Consider the following 24,516-nt stretch of genomic DNA (forward strand, 5'->3'; position numbering starts at 1 on the left):
ACACCTGTGTTTGAACTCTAGCTTTACCACTCACTAGCTATGTGACCTTGGGTAACCTACTCAATCTAAGTAAGACTCAATGTCTTCTTAAAACATGGATAACAAAATCTATCATAGAGGGTAGCTGTTGTTATTATCATGATTTATTTATATTAGCTGTTGTTATTATCATGATGACTGTTTTATTTAAAAAAAAAAAGGGAAGGAGGCACTCAAGAATACTTAAGGAACTAGTTTAATACATATTCTGATCTTCTCTAGTCATATATGCCCCAACTCTGGCTTTATAACGTCATAAAAAATGGGGATGTACTCTTCAAGTACAGATAACATATGTAACCTGTGCTAACATTCGGACACAGTTTCTGCTACAGAGGAATGGCCAAATAATTTTTCAACTTTCCTGAGTCTTGCTCTCCTCACCTAAGATAGGTTTCTACCTATACGGGGCAATGGCTAATTTTCTGTAGTCAAGTAAATAATATTTTTAAGGTTTGAGTCTCATAATTACTCAGTCTTCTAACTGACACACAAGAACTATTTTAGGCTGTTAATGTGATCTAATGGGTTAGATTCAGATGAAATGTATTAATGCAGAGTATCTGAGTAATCATTAACAAGAACACTTAAATTCATGACTCTTACAAAGAAAATTCATTCTTAAAATTTAAAAGCAAAGAAATATTTATATGGTACTAATAAGACTCAGCAAGGTACAGAAGTGAGCAGAAGGCCTATATTCTTATTCCAGGCTCTGCTATCAGCTAGTTGTGAGACTGACCACATATCTTGGCCTCTCTGCCCTCAATTTATTCATCTATAAAACAGAAGCATTGAGAGGGTCGTTTTCAACTCTAAAATCAATTTTAGTATTAAAAATTAAAATTTTATTAGAAAATTGAAAAGAACTAAAATTAGATACCATTAAAATTTCAAACAACTCACTTAAGCTATTTAGATAAACGTAAGAACACACATGTAAATTTTATCCCCAATTTAAAAAAGAATACAGACACAGTATATGATTAAAATGAACAGAAGTTACAAGTGACCAGGATGAACTAATTTATTTCAAAACCACATTAACTGTTCCCATTTGGTTTTCTACTATATATAAAAAGGTTAAGGACAATTTATTAATATAAATATCACAGATAACAAGAATAATAGCTAAAATCAACAAAGTCATTTCCCACGAAAACCTGAACTGGGCAACTCCAGAGGGACAGGCTTTGAGACTCGGTTTCCCTCACAAAGATTGTTAACCTAACATTACCTAAAACTACTGAGCTCTGTAAGAGAAATAGTTTTAATATCATATATATACACACAGCTCTTATTATTTGCTAGCCATTATTCTAGGCACTTTTCATATTTTAACTCACTTAATCCTCACAAAAGTACTATAAAACTACAATTATTATCCCCATATTACCAATGATGAAACTGAAGCACAGGGAGGTTACGTAACTTGTCTGAGGTAGGTTAGCTAGTAAATTTTAGAGCTGGAATATGAACCTAGAGTCTGCCTTCAGAATCTGTAAGCAATATTAACATACTAGCACATGATGTAAAAAAGTAATAAAATGAGTTAGGGTGATTGTGTTAACTCAGCCAATAACCAAGACATATGTATGACCTTAATCATTTAACTTCTCTAGACCTCACTTCCCATTTAGGTAAAAAAGGGAATTAGGCTAAACAATTTCTGAAATTCTTTCAGATCTAACATTCTACCATCTAAGACTTAGAAGCCAAATGCCACAACTGTGGCAGAGCAACAGGTATGTCCACTTTATATTCCTCTTTTTACCCTTATCACTATCTCATTATCTTTTACTATGGCTCACCCTCATAAGGTCTTCTATTTACCAGGTGCCTATCTAATAATAATCACACCAATAATCTTGAGGAATATATAAATTGTGAACTCTGACTTCAAGACCACACTTTACTACCTCCAAACCATGCAGACTGGACCTGGGACTAAAAACAGACCTGTCATTACTGCAGCAGGTGCTGGAGAACAGGCCAGACCACACATAAATGTATGTATGTATAAATGGGTAAGTTTTATTCATTTTTCAGAAAGCAGTATGATGTAGAAATTAAGAGCAGGGGCTCTTACAATCTCATCTCTGTTACCCACAATTCGCAGTATCAACATAATTACTCAGTTTTTCCAATCTATAAACAGAGCTAACAACGTACCTAAACAGCTTGCTATGAAATGTTTTTAAAGTACTACCACAGTGCCCAATACAGTTAGCACTCAAAAACTAACAGCTGTTGTTATTGCCACCACTGTTGTTATTTACAATTTCCATAAAAAAGCAAGTGTTCCAAAGTATGACACATTCGATTTCAAATTCTGGCTCTACTGCTTACTAGGTGTGTAGCCATACTCTGGCTTTCCTCATCAGTAAAATGGAGGTAATAGGTTACCTATCTTGCAAAATTGTTGTGAGGATTAAATGAGATAACATATAGTCAAGCAGCTAACACCTGGTTCCTGACTGCTCAATATTAATTCCTTTATGCTTAATCAAGCTGACCGCATTTCCACTAATTTAATTCAAAGTAAAGAAAACAGAACCCCAAGGAAGTCAACTTTCCTTTCTCTATGGCCCTTTACAGTGGGGGTACCAGAGAACGGTCACCATGTGGTTCCTTATGTGATTCCTGAGATTAGAGAGCTTTGTCTCAGGCCATCTCTAAACTTTCTGAAAGGAGTCCAGTGCTCTAAGGTAGCAGCTCTCAGAAACCTTTTCAGGGAACCCAAAAGGTCAAAACTATTTTCATAATAATACAACAACTTCATTTGCTTTTTTCACTCTCATTCTTTCACGAGTACACAGTGGAGTTTTCCAGAGGCTACATTAAGTATGATGTCACGTCTCTGATGGCTAGTAGGTGTGCTTGTATACTTCTGCATTTTAAACATTTTTGCTTCAATTTCTAATACAGCAAATATCAGTAGACAGTGGAATCTTCAATAATTTTTAAGAGTTTTCAAGTGCTCCGAAGACCAAAAAGTTTAAGAACACTGCTCTATAAGGCATGGAAAAAGCCTACAAAGCACATGAATTGCTCTGTGAATTACAACTTTGCCAATTTAGCCTAAATAAGTATCTCATACAATTATCTAAAAACTTTCTACTTCAATCTTCAAAAAAATCACTTGTTCACTAATTATTTATGAATAGTCAGTGACATAACTGGGTCTAAGGACTTCCATCTCCTTATTCCTGAGGTATGGTATTTCTAAATACTGCAAGTCATCCTCAATAAATAAGAGATGACTATGTTTTTTTAATCAACATATTGTCCCTCTTGTTACAGAGATAACAGAATCGTAAGTTATGCTTACAGCAGGTTAATTATACTTTCCTCTGACCTCTAATAAATGTTTTAAGAATTTTCTGATCAGACCCTATAGATGCCACAAGGGCTTGGTGATGAGAATAGGTAACTAAATTCCCTCCTATAAACAAATGAGATTTACAAATGTATAATACAAAAAGTTTGAAAAGCTAAAAAGAAAGTCTTCCACATCATTTATAAAAGTGATCCAAATTTATAATGTTCCAAACCCTCAATCTTTACTCTTCCCTTTCTATACCATTTTTAATTTTGAAAACACTATGTTGACTAAAATATAAAACCAAAAACATACAAAAATATATATATTGGTTTTGTTTTTTCTATTTTTAAGATAATGAAAGACCTAGAATTTAATGACAAATCTATCAGCCTATTGCAAACAGCAGAACCCCTATAAAATATTTGTTGAATGAATGAATAAATTTTAAGGCATTGGGGTTTGTGCGCTTTGTCTACTTGGCTTCTTTTAGCATTTACTAGGTTAAGGGAAGACCAGAAAAGGCAAAATCTTCCAAACAACTTGAGCAAAAACTTCCAAACTTTTTTATGTCACATCCCTACCAAAAAAAAAAAAAAGGTTTACTATGCACCTCCTATAATGTATTTATAAATTATATCCTTCCGAACCTGTGTTCATTATAAAACATAAATTTTTAAATAGAAGTTTTTGAAAAAGGAGACAATGATAAAATAATTTTTAACTTTCATTTATGAACAGTACAAAAATATTTTTAATCTCACTAAGAAATTATCATCAATAACATTTTTAGAGAACATAACTGAAAAGTCATTTTTTAAAAAATCTTAGTTTAACATTGTGACACAGTATTCTGTTCAAACTTCAGGATTCAGTTGATTTTGAAATGATTATAATGACTACGAGCTGCTGAAAAATGGACCTCACAAGGCAGAATATTCTTAATACATAATATATATTTAGGGTGAAGTTCACTGTGGATGACAGTGGATGTAAATTCCTAAAGAATTATCTTAATTATTTTGAAATTTGGGGGAAAGTCTTACCAAGTCTATTAAAATGTCATTGTTTTTATCTGTAATTTGACTGACAAAAAGCTAGTACTAAAAGTGGAACTGTCAGCTCTGCCATTTTCTCATTGTTCATATGTGCTTGCATTACTGTTATTATTGTTGAGGCTTCCTTAACAGGAGTCTTTTTTAAGTCTCATCTATTCTATAAGGGTTAGTTTAGTCAAAACTAGATAATCCATAAATTCATTTAGCTATGCACCCATAAACTGCATTCACTGCTATTTGGTGAAGGTGAACAAGTGAGAAAACTAGTAACAATCTTCTCTTTCTCTTAGAATACTGCCTAAACGAGGTTATCTTGTCAATCCAATTATTAGATATTAGCAGAATTTTATTTCTTCCTTGTCTTATGCATAAAAATGAATTTAACTATAAGTTCTAATACTACCTTCTCTTACTCCATGGGAGTTTTGGGCACTCTCCTTTGGGGGTTATGACACAAATATACTTGAAAGCCCTAACCAACACAACTCAATCAGTCTCTCAAATGCTTCCAGATTGGGACTGGATTTGAAGCCTGGACTAATTTTCCATGGTCACCCCAGGTCAAATAAGATTCTTAGGTTCTTATGATCTGGGCCTTCACCCAAAAGCTGATCCAAAACCAACCTTCAGGGATGGATGGACAAATATAATCTTTCCAGGGTACTTACTCTAACATACTCCATTATACAAGGAAAATAATGAATAATACCTTCCTGTCTTATACAACATTCATTCACTCATTTAAGAAATATTTGTAAATGCTAGGCATCTCACTGACACAATCATTTACAAGTGTTATCTTAAATATGCTATACTATATTTTCATTTGCAGAAGCACAGAAAGAAAAAGTGTAGTTTGTGCCCCATCGGGTGGCCAAACTGGAAATTTCAAACAAGTTCCAGCAAGGCAAGTTAACCCTAACTAATCAACATAATACCTTTGGGAAATTGAAGCCTGCAACACAAGTGTTCTCATGAGAGAGTGCTATAAATGAAAATCACAATAATGTTATGGCAATGTTTCCTTACACTTGAAAATAAGAGATGTGCAGTTTATAAGAATCCCTCCATTCCCAAATCCTGCAACAATAAAAATTAACCCATGACTATTAGTTTTAATTTAACAAAATTGTTTCATTGGGTCAGCTCTCCAGTCACAGATTAAAATCTCATCGAAATTCTTTGAAAGTACGCTATTAATTTAAAAGGATGCTCTTAATAATAGTTCTTTAAATTCCTTCCTCTTCATATATAAAACATAATTAAACCATAAAAACATTTAGAAATTTAGAGGTAGATGGGTCCTTTAAAAATATAGAGCTGTAAGCTTAGAAACCATCGAGTCCAGTTTTCTCACTTTACAGATGAAGAACCTAAAGCCCATAAAGAAGAACTAATTTCATTAGGGTCACACAGCTAGGCTTAAACATCCGTACTCAAGAGACAAACTATGTATGATTCTGTACTAGTGACTTAACCTCTCTGGGCCTTAGCTTCCTTGCCTGAAAAAAACCAAGAAGGTAGATAATCTCTAAATTCCTCTTAAACTCTAAAACCCTAAAATTTAGATACCTCATTATTTAATATCTTACAAAACTACGGTATACATAAAAAAAAAAAAAATTCCTGATTTCTGAGAAATCAAAGCAGCACAGGACCCTAGGGAAGAAAACACAAGTGAGCAGCCTAAGGAACCAAATATATTTGCTTCTTTTGTTAATATTCTGTAAAATATTAACATGGTCATACTAGTCTATTTGGTTGAAACTAGTCTAAGTTAGTTTTGATTAATCAATTACAGAGCTCTAAAATATACACTGATTCTAAATCAAAAAAGTATTCTTACAAAGATTTATTGATGTTCTAATTTATATACCAAGATTTACACTCAAATAGATTACTGGAAACAAGAATAGTCTCTGCTCATTTGTGTTTATTCCTTGTAAAAACTATTCAGAAATGGATCACATAGATTTTCTTTATATGGTTCTCCATGTTGCTCTATTCTTTTATGCTTTATTATTTTGCCTATGAAGACCAAGTCTAGGAACTTCACACTTTTAAATTAGAAACTCCAATAACTTTCAGGATATTGGTGGATCACTAATATTAATAATCTTAATATTAATTCTATTCCAAGGAATAGAATTCTATGAACTACAATTAACCTTGAAAAGCTCTGGCCCTATATTCTTATTTTATGGAGGAGGAAAGAGCCCTAGAAAGGCAAAAAGAAAAAAAAATTGTCTCAAGGAGCTCATAGCTAACATATACTAGAACTAGCACTTATTGTGTGACCATAGTATATACAGTAATACATAAAATTACAGATGTGAAACAAAATTTTCAGCTTCTATCTAATGCTCTGCTGATTTCAAGTAAAATTTAATATAGAGAAATGACATAAAAACCAAAGAAGCTGAAGATAGTAGTTTACAGCACTAGAAAACACCCTAGGCTAGAAATCAGGGGTAATACAGCAAAATTTCACCACCAGTGCTTGAAAAACAAATTCAAATGTCTATTCTACTAACAGTGTTTCGAGAGCATCATCTCCATACAGGAGAAACTACATGTTACTGCATTGAGAAGGTTCTTTTCTCTAGCAAAGGCTAACAACATCTTTCATGATGTCCTTTTTTTTCCTCCTAAGTTTTTAAACTGTCAAAATTCCTGGACTCTAAATACTCTTATTTATGCCTCTTTTAGTATTTTTAAAGAAACAGCACCAACTCTTGAGAAACAATATACAACACACAGATCCCAACCCTATAAAATATGCCTTTAATGTCCTCAAGTCACAAAGAAAAGCACCCCTTATTTAATTTTGCCTACCATACAATGAGCTTATCCAGGACAGGAGTCACACAGTAGGGACTCTCTGCAGAATAAAATTTCAATTATCAACAATAAGTGAATTTTTCAAAAATAATTTATAATTGGCCCAGGAAAGATAATGCAGTCACACATATGCTCAGGTATTTTGTCCCTCTGTGATCAACCTAGAGTAACCATTTAAGACTAGTATCCAAATGGAGTATATGAATGAGGAGTCTCAGAATTATTGTGATTACGTTACTCTAGCCATGTAGCTGACATTACAAATCAAGAGGTAATTGCATTTTTCAAACTAAATCATGCTTCTCCTTGCAGCCCTAGATATTCCAAATTAATACAATTCCATGAAACGGTTAAGTGCTGTAATACTTAAAATGAATCATAACATACAGCCACTATTACTTCTGCACGAATTAAGCATTCTACACTCTATAACAAGTATAAGATGATGCTTCAGCATGCTGTGTCCTATTCCTCTGTGAAGAACTGGCAGTGGTGCTGAAAATTACTACTAGAAAGATGAAAGACCAATACCCTCCCTTCAATAAAAACCATCATCTGGACTCTAGCCAAGGTTTAAAACTGACCGAATGTTATTAGAAACAATAAATCAAAAACTCTACAGGCTGAAAAGCTAGTCTCTTATTTCATTCTTACAAATGTAGCCACAAAACACTATAAGAAAATTAAATGACAGGAAAGCATTAATAATTTTAGGCCTTTTATTTCTGACAATAATCAAATACTGTATGTTACAAGGTGAATGTATTTTACAATCTTCAAGGTTCTGTTTAACCTACCTACATCCCCTTTCCCTACATTCTTCTATTATTACAACTGCTACATGAATAAACTCATGCTACTGCCTAAACACGCTATCACTAAACTTAAACAGAAATTAAAGAGAACAAAAATATTTTAATTCATAAAATTTAGCTAGCATATTTGTGTTCATATTGATTTTACACTCTTTGTTCTTGCACATAACATAGATGTGAATTCCTGGAGCTAACAGATAAGTCTTTTTTTCTCTATCCAGGAGCTGAATTGCCAGCTCCTGAAAATAATCTATTGCAATGCTTAAAGCCCTTCAGGTATCCTGCCTTCTGAATCTATAAATGGGTTCATTATGAATGGGTTCACTTTCCCGGTATTAACGTAAGGTTCCTTATCACTATCTATTAAAAACCCTCTAAGAGCTGTTATCTCAGAAATTAAGGGAGAGAGGGGCCATGGTTTCTGTAATACATAAGTATGTTTTAAAAGTACATTGTTTATAATAAAGTACTTTTCTCTCTAGTTAACAAAAATTTTAGGGAAAATAACCGGACAATTTTAATAATTCTCTTCTCTTTCCTCCTTTCTCTTCCTCTTTCACTCCATTCCAAAACAACAGAGGAGCCCAAATCAGAGATGTGATTACTTTATATACTTCATGCAATCAGTAAAAAGACGAGTCGCTGTCTTATTATCAAAACAGAATAGCTGATTACAATACGTTTGCATACTGTAACCACTGCATATGTGACATACATTTAAATCAAGTTTCAACCTTATTATAAAGCCTTTGTCAACAGTGGGCAAGTAGGGAAAAGCCGAAGGGCTCTGAGGAATGAAGGAAATCACTGGAGGGGCTGATCTCGGAAGAGAAGGATTCTTTGGTGAGAGGTGAGCAAAGAGAAACAAGAGCTAACCTTGCCGAGGGGGCGCTCGCCCAGGGTGGGGACGAGAGGTCAGGGTGAGTAGGGACGAGGGGATTAGCGCAAAACCGCTGCGACCCCGGGCTGCCCTCGCACCCCGACTCCCCAACCTGCGGCTCTCCCTCCACCACCATTCCCCAGCCCCGGCCGTGCTGTGCCCTCCCGGCCCGCCGCCTTCATATCCGTTACACCGGCGGCAGCGGGGCTGCGGGGGAGGGGAAGGTCAGCGGGGCCCGGAGGGAGCCGAAGCCACCGGGATGCCGCAGTGGCTCCCCGCGGCACAGGGTCAAAGTCCGCCCCGATGCGGAGAGGCAGCTAGAGCGGAAGGCGGCCGCGGAGGTCCGGACTGGCGAGACGGCGGCCCCTCCGAGTCCTCCCACACCCCAGCCGCCGCGGGTACCTCATACTGGATGTACTGCTTCCTCCACTCGGGAGTGATGTGCGCCGAGAGGTGCTCAGCGAACTTCATCCTGACGTTTCCCCCTCACTCCCACTCGTGTCCAGCAGTTACAGGCGGCAGCGGAGACGGCGGCGGCGGCAACAACTATTCCGACTCCTCCCCACATGGGCCCCGGCGCGGCGCGGCGCTGCGCTTCTCTCCTCCTCCGCCGCCGCCGAGGTCTCCTCAGAGCCGCCCTCCCGCCATCTTCCTCCTCCTATCCATAGCCCCGCCCCGCCCCGCCCACCATACGTCATCGCCATGGTAACCGCCTACGCTGCGCCGACGGCAGAGGCGGGGTAAGGGGCGGGATTTGGGAACATTCCTCAAGGCTCCGCCTCTTCTGGGCCGGACGTGCTGGAGGCACCGCCCCTGACCTCTTCCGTCTGGCTTGCTTTGGCCTTACAGCTGCTCTCTACAGCCTGCCTAGGAAGCTGCAGTGTTGTTATTGCAATTAATATTAATACTCTAGCAACAATAAGCCACACAAGACATTTATATTTGCAAAAAAGTGTGCAAATGTTTTTCCATTTTCATATTTATTCTCCATAAAACCATTAAGGATGAATTAGAATTAATCCAAAATGAGTAACTAAAACAGAGTAAATAGGAGCCAAACGTATTTAAAAGAACCAGATCTTACATGCTCTAAGTGCTCAATAAATGCTTCTTGGATTTAATTAAAGACATCAATGAAAAAGATTGCATGCTGCTTCTGAATTTCAATGTAATTATCCAGTCCTAGGTCTATCAGAAAGGCCAATAACAACATTTGGATCCAAACCAGATCTGGGGTGTTCCAACCAGACTTGTGAGTGAGCTTTCTAGGGATAAGGAGTAGGGTTGGGAGGGGAACCAATGTTGGGAGAAAAGAAAACCCCCTAGGGGTACAGTAGCAACCCCACCCAGGGAGAACAGAAATGGGTCCATCAGCCGGACTGAACCAGCCCCCAGGAACGTAGGAAAGAGATCACTCACAGCTTGGCATTACTCTGAGTGTAAGAATGATTGTCCTGGAAGACCTGACTGGGGACAGAAACCCAGGTTCTTCCCTGAGTAGAGGAGCCCTAGATAATAATCACTAACATTTATTAAGCACTCACTTTCTATCTGCCAAACTCTATTCTAAATCCTGTACATGTACTTTGTTTTTTAATTCTCACAATCTTGATGAGACCCAAAGAGACTACAGGACTACTGTGACTGGGGACAGTATTCTGAAATATCGATCTCTGATGTTGGCTTTTTTTTCTCCATGTATTTTTTCCCTTTCCCTTCCTCTTAATTTATGCCAGTAGGGGTTTTGCAATCATTTTCTCAGGAGAGGAATAAGGCATGATGGAAAATAGGCATAGGCTATGAGTCTTTCTGACTGTTGTTATACAAAGCCTCACCCTTGGCGAAAGGGTAACCAGGGTCAAGAAAAGAAGAAGAAAAGGAGTGAAGATTCCTCTCGCCTCAGCATCACACTCTCTGCCCACCATAACAATTCCCCTTTACTGGAGGTAAATGTTGCCAAGAAAAAGAGATAAGCAAAAGAGAGGGTTATGCCCTCAGGAAGAAGGCACAACCACAGAGAGGAAATGACTGCATGGTGTGTGCCTAGGAAGACGGAACCAGGAGAAGCTGCAAAAGAGATTGCTGGGCCTTCAGCCAGATATGGACCAGAATGATAGACTCTTGGCAGCAACTCCTGTAGACTATAGCATCCTGCTCCCAACAGCACCATATCTTGGTGCCTTAACTGTGCACAAGATTCTGGAACCAAAGCCCAATCCAGGGAAGAAAGGATATTTTCAATACCAGCTCTATTACCAACAATTCTTAATTTTTCTCATGCCAGATTCAGAGCCCTGACACTCAGTTGGACATGGAAATTCTGATTTACTACAGAAGTAGATTTAATAATAAGTTTACTTATTCCTAGCATTACTTCAGATATTTCACTGACAGAACCATCAAACACTTAATAGTTATGAACAACTACTTTCTGTAGAGCACTGGGCTAGGTACTATGAATGATAATCTGAATAATTTTACTCTGAATCAGAAGGGTCCCCGGCCTTCCATGTTCTTTTGTAAATAGGCAAATAATTCTTAATTTAACAAAACTATGATATGCCAGTCATGCCACTTTGGAAATAAAGGACAGTTCAAAAATAAATAAGACTTTATCTTTTTTTTGGAGGACGACACAATCCAGTTAGAAAGAAAGGCAGATAGACCAATAGCTAGATTGCAGTGTGATATGTGCTGTGACTGAGGTATGTATAAGGAAACCAACATCCAACGGACTGAGAAGGAAAGGATGGTGTCCCAGAGAAGGTGATTTTGAAATACAGCCTTAAACAACAATCTGACAGGGATAAAGACACCCCAACAATCTCAAAGGCAAAAAGGAAGAAGTCAGGATTGCTAAAGAATAGCAAGTAGTTGTCTGACCAGAATATCCTTTAAGGCAGCTAAATGTCTCCTCCTTAAAGAAACTCTCTCTATTCCCTCTTCTCTCCTCCTGGTCTGGCCCCCATACCCAGCGGGTGCATGCCCATCACTATATTGTCAGTAATAATTTGTGTCAGACTATGAGCTCCTTGAAGACAAATTGCTCATTCCTCTTGTTTTCTCCAATTAGCATAGTGTCTGGCATTAGAGCATTCAATAAATGTTGAAGGAACAAAGGAAAGAAGGGAAAGAGGGAAGGAGGAAAGAAACGACAGTCTACATGGAGGAAAGATGAAGGAAATAAAGTTAAGCTGGAACTAGATTGTGGAGGAAAAGATCATGACAGCATAGGCAGTGTAGAGTGAGTCTTCGAAGACATTTAAGCAATAAGCGACCAGCTCAGACTTGAGAAAGCAGTATAGTATAGCTTCCTGGTTTCGAACACTGGCTCAGAGGATAGACAGAGCTGAATTAAAATCCGAACTCTGGCATTTATAATCTGTGTGAGCTTGGGCAGAGTACATTAGCTCTTAATGCCTCAGTTTCTTCATCTCTCAAATGGGAATAATAACTCCTCCCTAACAGGTTGTTATGAAGATTAAATGAGACTCTGCATATAAAGCACTTAGCATAATGACTGGCCTCTGGTTGACCACTCAAAATTTGGCAGCCCCTTAAGAACCTCTATTAGCAGGATGAAAAATGGACTAGAGTGGGGGCAAACCAGAGACCAATTTATTAATAAACACCTATGCAGCACTTGCTCTGTGCCAGGCACTGTTCGAAGTACTTTATAAATACAAAGTTATTTAATCCTCACAAGAACCCCAGGAGGTAGCTACTATCATTATCCTCATTTTAGAAATGAGTAAACTGAGGCAGAGCAGGTAAGAATCTTGCTCAAGATCGCCTACCTATAAGTGGTAGATCTGGGTTTGAATGCTGGCAATCCAGTTCCAGAGTCCTTGCTTTTGACCACTATATTATCCTCACTGTTGATACAACAACCCATGTCAGTCCTAGTGACAGACAGAAGGAAGTGTGACATGTGACTCTAACTCTGCTAGCTAGGTAGATGATGCTGCCATGAACTGATAAGGAATGGAAGTGAAGGGCAGGTTTGGGGCTCTATTGGATGTGTTAAATAGTTAGCAATCTAGGAGACATCCAGTACTCCGATTGAAGATACAGATCTAGAGCTCTGGAAAGAGACGGTAGGACTGAAGACTGAGGAGCCGTATACATTTAGGTGATAATTGAGTCCTGGTAGGTCTGCCCAGGAAGGGAGCATACACAGAAATAGGAAACGGTCCAAGGGAACAGCCTGATAAAGAAGATAGGACAAGGAAGGAGCCTGGAGTATGGCCAGAGTGGGCAATAAGACAATTAGGAGAGAGTAGCGTCAAGGAAGCCATAAAAAGATGACCTTTTTATAAAGCAGGCAGTGATCAAAAAATGTCAGATTCTACAGAGAAGTTGAGTAAGGTCACTTCTAGGCCACTGGGTTTAGCAATTAGAGTCATTAGTAACCTCAGAGAAAGTGACTTCAATAGCATGAAGAGCTGCAGAAGGCTGAGCGGTGAACAGCATTTTGTTTTTGTGTATCCTAAATTATATTTATTCTGCGTACATGTTGTAGGATCACCAAGAGTGAGGATTTAACAGTCTACTCAGCTTATCTATCCAGAAATTCATAAGTGCTGAGTTTGAACACTTTGTATTTATCACATATAATTTTGAGTTTGGAAACAGTTATACTTACCACAAAGTAACTGTTCTAAAACTTAGAATTATGTGTGATAAATATAAATATTGCTCTGTTGCTTGAGAAAATGAGACTGGTGATCATGCTGCAGGGTGAAGAATTGACCTGCAGAGGGATCAAATCTTATTCTACTCCTCCCCCTGAAGCTGAATAAGAATGTTCAGAATGATCATCTCTGTGTTAGAGATTTCGAGTGATTTTCACTTTTTCTATTTTTCTGTGTTGCTTTCAATTTTTGCAAAGTGCATTTATCAAATCTACAAAAACAATAAGTGTTAACTATTTAAATAACCCCCATAACCAGTAATGTCCCAGGAGTATGGAAGAGCATCACTGCAAGCCACAGGGAAGAATCCAGTGGACTAGGAGATACAGAAAAGTGAAGGGATGGAAGCTCAAGCAAGGGCCCAAGAAAGCAGAAGAATGCAGACAAAGGGAGGGATTAGCCTTTGACATCATTTGAGGCTCGGGGATGGGGTGATAGTAATGATTGGGGCAGACATACATGAGTTTGTAAATGGAGGAGAGGGCATTTAGGGGAGTTGACATGTAAATTCCCTCTTTCCTCTCTATAGGAGACAAGTTTATTCATTTTGGGGGGGGGAAATAGGAGCAGAGCTGGTTAAGAAGTATGAGAATAGCCCCTTAGGTATGGAAATTATTCACCTGTAATGGAATCAACTGGGACGATTTTATCAATTTTCCAGCGGTACTCAGCAGTCTAGGAGCAGGAGATGAGGGAAAGGATAGTTGGATAGCTCCAAGGTTAGGCATTGCAGAAATTACCTCAAGACAAAGAGATAAAGACACTGAGGTACTAAGGGAAAACAAAATAACATCTAAAATTTCTTGTATTTTGCATGTATTATTCAATTTAATCTTCATAGAAATGGATAAGGATAATAAAGATAGTAGGATAAAACATTAGATACTATAACCTGCACTGTACAGATGAGAAAACTGTGGCTTAGAGGGTATGGTGGGCATTTGCCAGGGTTAGGATCTGCTTTCCTAGATGGTAGGATCCCCCATCCTTTAGGCTTTGATGAGAGGCAAGACCCCAGCTCCCACTAGGAAGAATATCTGTCTGATTGGACAGATATTCCTATCTCAGCTCCTTGGCAGGAAGCACGTGGCCCAGATTTGGCCAATCAGATGCTTCTGCCATGGATCTTACCTTACCTTACTCAAAGACTCAGCCACAGGTAGAGCATATTCTCATAGGCTACAGCAAGTTTAAGAGTCTAGCAGTGAAAATGGCAGTGAGCACCCAAAGTTAGACTGCCAAGGGAAGGGCCCTAACCTGATTGTTTCTCCGACATGACCTCTGCTCTCTTCTAGGCTGTGAACTTTTCTTGGCTTCTGGCTGACTCTTAGGTTGTTTACTGGCCTTCACCCTATACTGTGAGCAATCCAAAGCCATCCAATAAAATTTATTTCTGTTTAATTAACCAGAGTCATATTTTCCTGTTTGTAGCCAAGAACCCTGGATCAGTCATAGAGATGAAGAATTTTGTCCATAGCTGTTGCTGAGGAGGAACTCAGTAATCACATACACGTATTGATTTTCTATGAATGTCAGTTGATGAGTCTCTTTCCTCAGCTACCCTGGAGCTTGGTCAATGGGCTCATGTATCAAATAGTCATAGTGGCAGGGGATGGAAAATCAACAAGGGCTCATAAATTTTGCCTTCCCCTTACCAAGGCTGATCTGTCAACTGCTGATTGTTTAGCTTGCCATCAGAGACCAATGCTGAGTCCCTAATATAATACCATATTGGGGAGTGGGGGTAGACCAGTCAGATATCTAGTGACAGGTTGATTACATTGATCTTTTTTTTTTTATCATGGGAGTGGGCGAGAGAGGCAGTAACTTATCCTCACTGGAATAGATAATTATTCTAGATGTAGATTTACCTTTTCTGCCAGCTGTTTCTGTTAGCAATATCATCTATGAATGTCTTTATTTACCATCACAGTGTCTCATTCAATATTGCTTCTAACAAAGAAGTGAGAGAAAAGGAAAATGTCTATGGATTTCACTGATCTCACCAAGATATCATACAAGCACCTATAAGATATTATAGCCTATTGAATACTCAGTTATAGTAACAGCCAAGAAACATCACTCTAAGAAGTTGGAGTGCTGTGCTATAGAGTAAGAAAATGCTCTAACCAGTATCTGATATATGGTGCTGCTTCTTCCAGTCAGACTACACGAGTCTAGAAACCAAGGAGTGGAATCATTATTTCATATAAAAACCCAGTCACAAAGTTTTTATATCTATTATCATGATGCTTGGCACTCTGCTGGTTAGAAGGCTTAAAACCCAGAGAAAGATTGCTCCCATCTAAAGACTCAACAAGGGTTCCATTACAGAGGAAGTTGAGATAGCCAGTTGGCAAATGTGAGCTCTTTGTGATTGTAAATCAATAAGTAAAAGGGGGCTTCTGTATTGCTAGAGTTATTGGTCCTGATTTCCAAGGGGAAACACAGTTTCCACTACAAATGAAATGATGATATAAGTGGGTCTAAAACTGAGAGGAACCTCCAGGGCTCCCGCTTTGTGCTACTCTGTTCAGCAGTAAAAGTTAATTGAAGATGTACCAACCAATACAAGCAGGATCACCAAGAGTCCAGATTCCTTAGAATGAAGGCTTGCATTACCCCATCAGATAAAGTAGCACAACTAGCCTAGGTGCTGGCTGTAGGTACAAAAAGGAATATGAGATGTGAGTGAAAGAAAGTTATAAATATCAACTATGGGATTGGGACCAGATACAGAAATAAGGTCTGTATTAGCTACCCCACTTTTTCCCTCACTTTGTTATGCATAGAGTAACAAATTTCCTTTGTTTACTCTTTCCTTCTTCTCTAGTATTTCATACTACTGTGTGAACTTTATAAGTTAGACCTCAGGTTACAGCAAATGACGGTGGTATTGTGACCAAACTAGAGGAGAAATAAGCATCCCCTAGGAGCCAGGATTTCCTCTAGGGCCTTCTTGATTTCTCAGGCAGCAGCTTACTCCTCCAGCCCTTCTGAGGACTTTGTAAGCAAGCACCCAGTTCTCTGTATTCAGCTTTTCCTGCTCAAAATTGCTCCAGTGGTTTTCTGTATCGGTACCTAAACCCTGATCAAAAAGCAAAATAAGCAAAACAACACGGCAAACAATGAAAAAGTATGAGAATTGTTTATTTTATTGAATCAAAATGATTATGAAATAGTTGTTTAGATGATTTGTTTTGGTTACTGAAAAAAGGGCGTTGGTTTTTTTTCCTTTATATTCAGGCAATAAAATTGCCGTAGGCCATTATGTAGCTCACTTTGACATGGCTCTGTCTTTTATGTGTCTCACAGATGTTTTGATCAAACAAGAATCACTGTTTTCTGCCAACACTTACATCTTTAAAGTTGGAGAAATAACCTTTCCCAAATTGTAGCTAGATCCTCTGGGACGGGAGCCATATCTATCTAATTCACTCTTAACAGCATTTAACATAGTAGACTCCACATAGCAATGTAAATAGATCCTTTAATACCTGTTTTTTTTCCCCCCAGGAATGATAAGCATGACAATTTTTGAATCCACGCAGATCCATTCTTGTTAGAAAAACATGTCATCAGAATCTGGACTCTTCCCCCAACACCTGGGATGGCTAGAAACTAAAACTAGAGTGAGAGACTTGTATGCAAGGGGTAAGACAGACTGTTCAGAGAAGTGAGAAGTCTGAAGCATTCTGGGAGTGGGGGTCTTGTTATCAAAAGTGTCAAAAGTCCTACTGGGATATATAAGCCTTTTGGTATTCTGTGCAGTCACAAGTATATCCAACCAAAAAACTCCCAACCTCAGGGAGGTTTGATTTTAATTTTATGTTTTTTTATCAATTATCAAATTAACACACCCTAATTGTAGAGAATTTGGAAAGCACAGAAAAGGGCAAAGAAGCGGAAAAAAATAGACTCCCACGTCATCATCCAGGAGGAACTCCTACCAATATTTGGTCCTTTTAAGTTAACATAGTTGAGGAGTTAGAGAAAGTGAGAGGTTGGAGCGGAAAAACACTCTCTCTTGTAAGCCATAAGTGTTGCTGACATCGGGGTATAGGTCTCTGTACCCCGTCCCTCCTGCCCCCTGCCTTTACAAGACATCTCCATAAGCTACGCACAACCTTTGACTCCGCCATTAGAACAAAGAGATGTTTTGTCTTGACTCTGAGGGAAGGAGTTTCTTCTTCTTAGCGTGACAGGTTGATGTTAAGAAAAACCAGTTAGGGAAGCCCAGCATGTCCTTCCCACCAGTTTACAGTGCATTCCATTGCATGTCTTTCCAGTTATCTCTGAGAGCCAGGATCTGGGTAGAAGGAGGGGGAAATAGGGCAAAGAGAAGAATCGGTTAGATGTGAGGAGATAAGGAGAAGGGTGTGTCTGCAGCAAGTGGAACATGTCAGTGTGCCTGGGAGTGTGTAATAAGGAGTGTAGACTGGGCAGGTGTAATTTAAAGATAACTCCTGTGGGCTCTCGCTAGTGAATGCCAAGGCCAAAGCAAAGAATAGAAGAGACACCGAGCAGGAGATGGTCTACTTAATTAAGAAAAACATTCATCATTTCCAGTTCCTGCTCTCTGTCTATCTCTGAATGCTGCTTGATGACAGCCAAAAAAAAAAAAAAAAAAAAAAACCCAACAACTTTTATATATTCACTTCCTGAAATCCTGAAGTGATCACACAGTTCCAGATAAAGCATGCACTAAAATAAAAGTCAACTTTTCTATCTGCATATGAATTGGAGGTTTGGATCTTGCTCAATGTTCCCTCCCTGCCCCACCCCCAAAAACACAATGAGACAGATTCTCAGTGGTTACTTCAGTGCTGAGCAGGTGACTAATGTCCAGATTATTTGGATTAGAACATAAATAATTCAGTGATCTGTATTGGATAATGCTTTCTTTTTATACTTCCCCTGCAAAGAAACTTGTTGACTCTATCTCCAAAATATCTCTTGAATGTGTTCACTTCTTCCTGTCTCCATAGCCCCAGTCACTATGTTCCCTCACCTCAACTGTACTAAGTTTCCCAGCTGGCACCCCCCTCATTGGCCCTACTCCATTGTCCACACAACAGTCAGAGCAATCTCTTAAGCATAAATCCCATCATGCCTTTCTCCTGCTGAAAATCCTTCAGTGCTTCCCATTCAGTAGACGTCCAGCCTAATGATTATCAATATGCTCGAATACAGAATCTTTTCCATGGCCATAAAGGATCCAGTCCTTGCCCTCTTCCCTGTTATCTCGTCTCACCTTCTTCCTCATACACTGTGCTCCAGCCTCACTAGTCTTTTTATCTTTTTTCTTTTCTTGTGGCATCAAGCTCTTTTCTGCCCAGAGCCTTTTCTTACGTTATTCTTCTGCATGAGATAGTCTTCTCTTCCCTCCTTACTCACCCTTTGAACTTCAGATAAAAATCATTGACTACTCACGCCCAAACTGAGGTTCTGCCTATTATACTTAGTACTCTGTACATTCTTTTTTACCATTCTTATTAAAGTTTGTGAATATATATTTATTTGTGAAATCGTTAAGGTCCAGTTTTCCCAGCAGATGATAGATTCTAAGAAGATAGAGATTATGCCTGTTTTGCTTCTGCTGTATCCCCTCGTGCCTAGTACGGTACCTGACATATAGTAGGTGCTCAGTGATTCTTGAACAGATGATTTAAATCATGTGGGTTTAAAGAGTTTAAAATAATAATTACCAAAAAGGTATTTTTCTTGTGTCTATTTTCTGCTCATGCAGGACACATAAGAAACACTCAGCAAATAATGTTGACTGATTGCTAACTTTAGATTGACATTTTGGATGAGAAGAAAGGTATCATGCCTGGAGGCAAGTTAGGATCAATGGCACTGAAGTATATTATGTCAACTATAGTTTAATTTTTAAAAACAAACACACACAAGACGTCCAGGTGTAATTATAGTCACCCTTTTTCTTACCGTGGTGAAAGTGAAACTGACATAGTGAGGATTAGGTACAAACGTTTATAAATTACTTTAATGATAGGGACTCTTATGAAAAAAAAAAAGAAAAGAAACCGAGATGTATTATAACTGAATATTACTGGGCATGGTTGTGTTATCTGCAGTGAAAGGCTATGATTAGCTAGAAGTGACTGTGGACTAAAATCAAACATCTCACTGGATTCACTAGGCTTGGAAGGAGGAGAAGGGTAGAAATTAAATGTGAGGTTTGTGGAGAAAGCCCTTTCTAGTAGGGCAGAAGGCGATATTTCAAATCTTGAGCAACAGATTCAGTAGACAGTCCAGCTTAATGGTTATCAATGAAAAGCATCACGTTGGGGATAAATTTTTGTATCAAATTAATTTAAATATATATCGTAGGAAGTCATAGTCTTAGCTTGTGAAGCTAAGACGAATTCACTCTAATATTCCTTTTGATATTTCTAAGCATATCTGGATATAGCAGAGGTTTACTTTGTACCAAGAGACACCATGACAGCCATCAGACTGGACAAAACAGAGACAAAACTTACAAGATTGGTTCAAAGATTCTAGCTCAAAGTCAAGGTCTATGGGAAGGATGCTTAAGTCCTAAACAGCATCTTTCCCTGTGATTGTCTTTCAGACCAGCTGAGCTTAGGTAACAGGACCTGCAGAAGAGTAGATCTTTTTAAAAAGCATAATGTAGATCTGTCTACAAACCACATGAGGAGACACAGGAAGGGGGGCAGGTCACAATGTGGGACAGTGAGAACAAAGAAGGATACAGCAGATCAACAGGTAGCTGGATCAGGTGGAAGAAGACACCAGGCTGTAGTGGCATCAAGGAGACACAGGCATCTTGAAGTGAATATTGTTTCTCTTGGTGCTTCGTTGTGGGTTTGGAAACATTTGCAGCAGTATAATAACCTTGTGTGTCAGCATGAGAGAGAGACATCACTGTAACAAACCAAAACAGGAGAGGAGGAAAGCATGTGGAAACAAAAAGTACTAGTTCATGACCTCCCAGGATTTTCAGAGCTACTTGGAAGGAATTTGGTATGGGTCGAATTGAGTCCCTAGATATATTGTGGAGTATTAACCTCCAGCACATCAGAATGTCACCTTATTGGAAATAGGGTCATTGCAGATGCAATTGAGTTAAGATATGATTCTTAGGATGGGCTGTAATCCAATATGACTGGTGTCCTTATGAGAAAAGGGAAACATCATGTGAAGATAGAGACACACTAGGAGAATGCCAAGTGATAACAGAGGTTAACGTTGGTGTGATGCAGCTGTAAGCCAAGGAATGTCAAGGATTTGATGGCTACCACAGAAATCAGGAAGAGGCAGGGGAGGAGGAAGCATGGTCCTGCTGACACCTCGATTTGGGTTGTTTCTGTTATTTTAAGCCATTCAGTTTCTGGTACTTGTTACAGTAGCCCTAGAAAACTAATATGGAATTTGAGGTCAGGATTATTCAGTGTGAATAGGACAGAACCAAAGAGACATTATTTCACTGCTGTTATTTTGGCCCTAGTTTCCCCCATAGATTTGTGAGGCCAGAGAAGCACAATTTCTATATGACAATCATATAAATAACATGCCAAACTGCTAAGCTTTTATTTGCTGGCTTGAATTTAGTCAGTTAATGTGCCACTATCTACTATATTTATGTAATGTTAAGTACTGCATGTACCTAATTAAATGAGATAATGTATGAAAAGCTCTTAAAACAGCACCTGGAATCTTGTAAACCTATAAATGTTAGATACAATCATTATTATCATCATCTCATTATCCTGATCTTAGAGCTCTCAGCACTCATGTCTCTTCTGCATCTGAGATCTGCTGGGAACTGCTGAGAGAAACTCACACCTAAGCAGTCAAGTGCCACGAAAAATTAAACGTCATCAACTCATCGGAGTCCTCCACTCTGCCTGGGTTTCCCTAGTAAATGCTCTCTCTCATTCTCTACAACCTGTATTTCAAAGCATGCTTCCTAAAACTTCCACCACCCTCCTTTCACAGCTCATCCCAGCAGGTGAGCTCAATTTCTTAGAAAAAAATTCCAACTCTCTGCACCAAACCTAACGACCCACGTGTATCCACAGCTACCCTAGACTTCTCCCTACTTTTTGGACATTTGAGGTACCTTGGCTTCTTTCCAGTCCTAGGTTTCATTCTTCATTCTTCCCTCTTCCTCATTCACACTTTCACTCTGTAACCAAGTGTTGTTCATTCCACCTCCAAGATATCTTTGCCAATCCACTCACTTTCATTTATCTCCACGGCTGCCTGATTGTCACCGTCTTGCTCAAATCCCTTCAGTGACTTCCTACTGCTCTACAGATCAAGAAAGTCCTTCACATAGTTACAAGCTCTCCCCCTACCCCAGCCCCACATAATCCAAGCTCTATCGCTTTTTGTAACCTCACCTCTTTCTCCCTTACTTGTATACACTATGCTCTAGGCTACAGAGTAACTCAAAACACCTTCACTTTGTTAAAATAACTAACACTTGACTAATGCTTAGTATGTGCCAGGCATATAGCAACTCATTTGTCAGGACGGCGAGCAGCTTAGTACTGTGACTATCCTGTTTAAAGATAAGAAAATAGAGGCACAGAAGTTAAGTGATTTGCCCAAAGTTACAAGGAAAGTTAATGGTAAGTCAAGATTTGAACCAAGAATACTAGCTGTGCAGTGGACTCCACTGTGCCACTCCCTGACCTCGTTTTCACAACTCTAGACTCTTCCCTCAGCCCCAGCATTCATCCTCACCCTCTTAATTTGGCACGTTCCTATGGCTCCTTCATGTCTCAGGGTAAACACCCTTCCTCGGGGTCAGACCTCCTTGCTTCATGTGCTCATGCCTTCCTATTCTTCCCTTATTGTTATTATTTAATATCTATCTCCTTTGCTGGACTATAAACTCTACAAGGAGAGGGAGCCTGTCTGCTTTGTTCACAGCCATGCCCTCACTTCTCAGCATATGCCTGACATATAGTAGGTGTTCATTAAGTATTTCTTGATAAAAGAAATTTTTTTAAAAAAACGGGCAGTTACTAATCACCTTGAAGAGCTTCTATTTATATAAAACACATAACACAGTACCTGACACATAGCATAGACTTGATAAATATTTATTCGATATTGTGATCAGGAAATAGCAAGGAGGCCAGTTTCACTAGTGTCAAGGGTGTGAAGAGAGGTTTTGGCAAATGGTTCAAGTCTGTTTAGTGAGCCAAAGGTGGAGAGAACTGCATGATGAAAGAGGTTATCAGCAGCATGTAAACTTGCAAAGGCAAATATTAGCATTTTGAAATCCCTCCTACCCAGCCCAAGATGGTTTATGGATTTTTCTTTTAACAATCATCTAATTTTCTTATAGCAGACTTCAGCGAAGTGTAATTGGTGTGCCCAGGGACTTTGGCATGATCAGAACCATGCACTAATGACCCAGGTGAAAACGAAGATCTTACTGTGTGTTCTGTGTAACACAAACAGCTACCTCCTCTCTACTTGCAAAAGGTCTGACTATCTAAAATTCTAATCTCTCTGAGCACATTTGAAGACTTCCTATTCCTATCTCCTTTGGAAAAAGTAAATAATTTATTATTCTCCAAAGCTTCCTGTAACACTGTGTTAATCCCTTTAAAAGGCTACATCTGGACACCCTAACTTCATTACAATTCTAGACTTGAATGCTACCAGGTATATTTTTTCCTTGCCTAAAGTGAGCGGTGCCGGGAAGTCTAGCGATAGCAGTCAGCAAGCCAGGTTCAAATCATTGTCTCTTTGAGGCTGTGTGTTGGCAGCCAAAGCAACAGCAAGCTCAGCCTTCAAAGGAGCAGTAAACTCCTTGTCACCTTCGAGTGACCCTTGACGGGAAAATTGGAAAGAGAAGGGGATGACTTCCAGGGAAAACAGCTGATCCACCACCTGTACAAACATGCACCTAACTGCCTGACATGAGCGTCCTTGGGGAATGGCTCTGGGAAACCAGAGGAATTGCCGACATGTGAAGTCAAGACGCTATGCCCTATACACACCAGCCCCACAAAAGACCGCGCTATCTATCAGAAACCACCAGCATTACAAAACTGCTTTATTCCAAACCATTTTGTTAAATCAAATCCCCACCAACTGCAGGGTTGTGATTGTACAAGACTATTGTCACAAGATCAGCATCTTTGGCCCTATTTTCACACCACAGGAGACACCTATCCTTTGACAACATTCTGGTCTATGGCTAGCTCTTAATTATATTTGCCGCCAAGAACCAGTTAATGAAGGGATATTTCGTGGCCTTTGGCAGAAACCTCAGACTCAGCAATCAAGGAACTGAAAGCTCTGACCTCAAGGCAATCTCCATACCAGCCTCCTGCCTGATGCATATTTCAAAGGTTTCCAGGTTTTAAAGCATGGATTACCTTTGCAAATGAAAAATTGAACAAGCAAAAGCATTTAGTGGCATGTTATTACAGTTCCAATGATTTTGAAAATGCCGCTTGGTTTAACTAGAGGCAGAATTTCAAATGGATATAGAAATAAATTGCTTTTCGTTGTTGTTTTTGTTTATTCTGCCAGGATTTAAAATATATATGGATCCTTACCCAAAGTTTCTTATCATTAGAACATGCATATATCAACCTCCTGAAAAAATTATGCATATTAATAAACTATTTAATAGCTTCACGGGCATTCAATATCCAGCCACCCCCAAAATATGTTGTTTGTTTTATCTAAACAGAATCTTGCGTGGTAATATAATTTAAATTCTGCTCAAAAAGTAGAGTCTTATTCTTTCAAATATTTTGAACCTTTCATTTATAAGGAAAACAATTAAAACAGAAAGTAAAAGAATCAGTGTCTTCACCACTAGATATCATTTAGTCATTTCCTGCCA

General features: G+C 38.8%; 1 protein-coding gene across 1 annotated transcript in view; it reads right to left on the reverse strand.

Annotated features, from left to right (window-relative positions):
• The window catches only part of XPR1 (xenotropic and polytropic retrovirus receptor 1), a 125,813-nt gene extending 116,175 nt beyond the window's left edge, over positions 1-9,638 (reverse strand). Inside the window, exon 1 of the mRNA XM_039881347.1 lies at positions 9,358-9,638. Coding sequence (XP_039737281.1) covers positions 9,358-9,426 — 69 coding nt within the window. The 5' untranslated portion in view covers positions 9,427-9,638. The remainder of the gene's footprint in view (positions 1-9,357) is intronic.
• Positions 9,639-24,516: the final 14,878 nt, after the last annotated feature.

This window comes from Pteropus medius, unplaced genomic scaffold, assembly GCF_902729225.1.
Source record: "Pteropus medius unplaced genomic scaffold, Ma_sr-lr_union100, whole genome shotgun sequence".
Taxonomy (NCBI): domain Eukaryota; kingdom Metazoa; phylum Chordata; class Mammalia; order Chiroptera; family Pteropodidae; genus Pteropus; species Pteropus medius.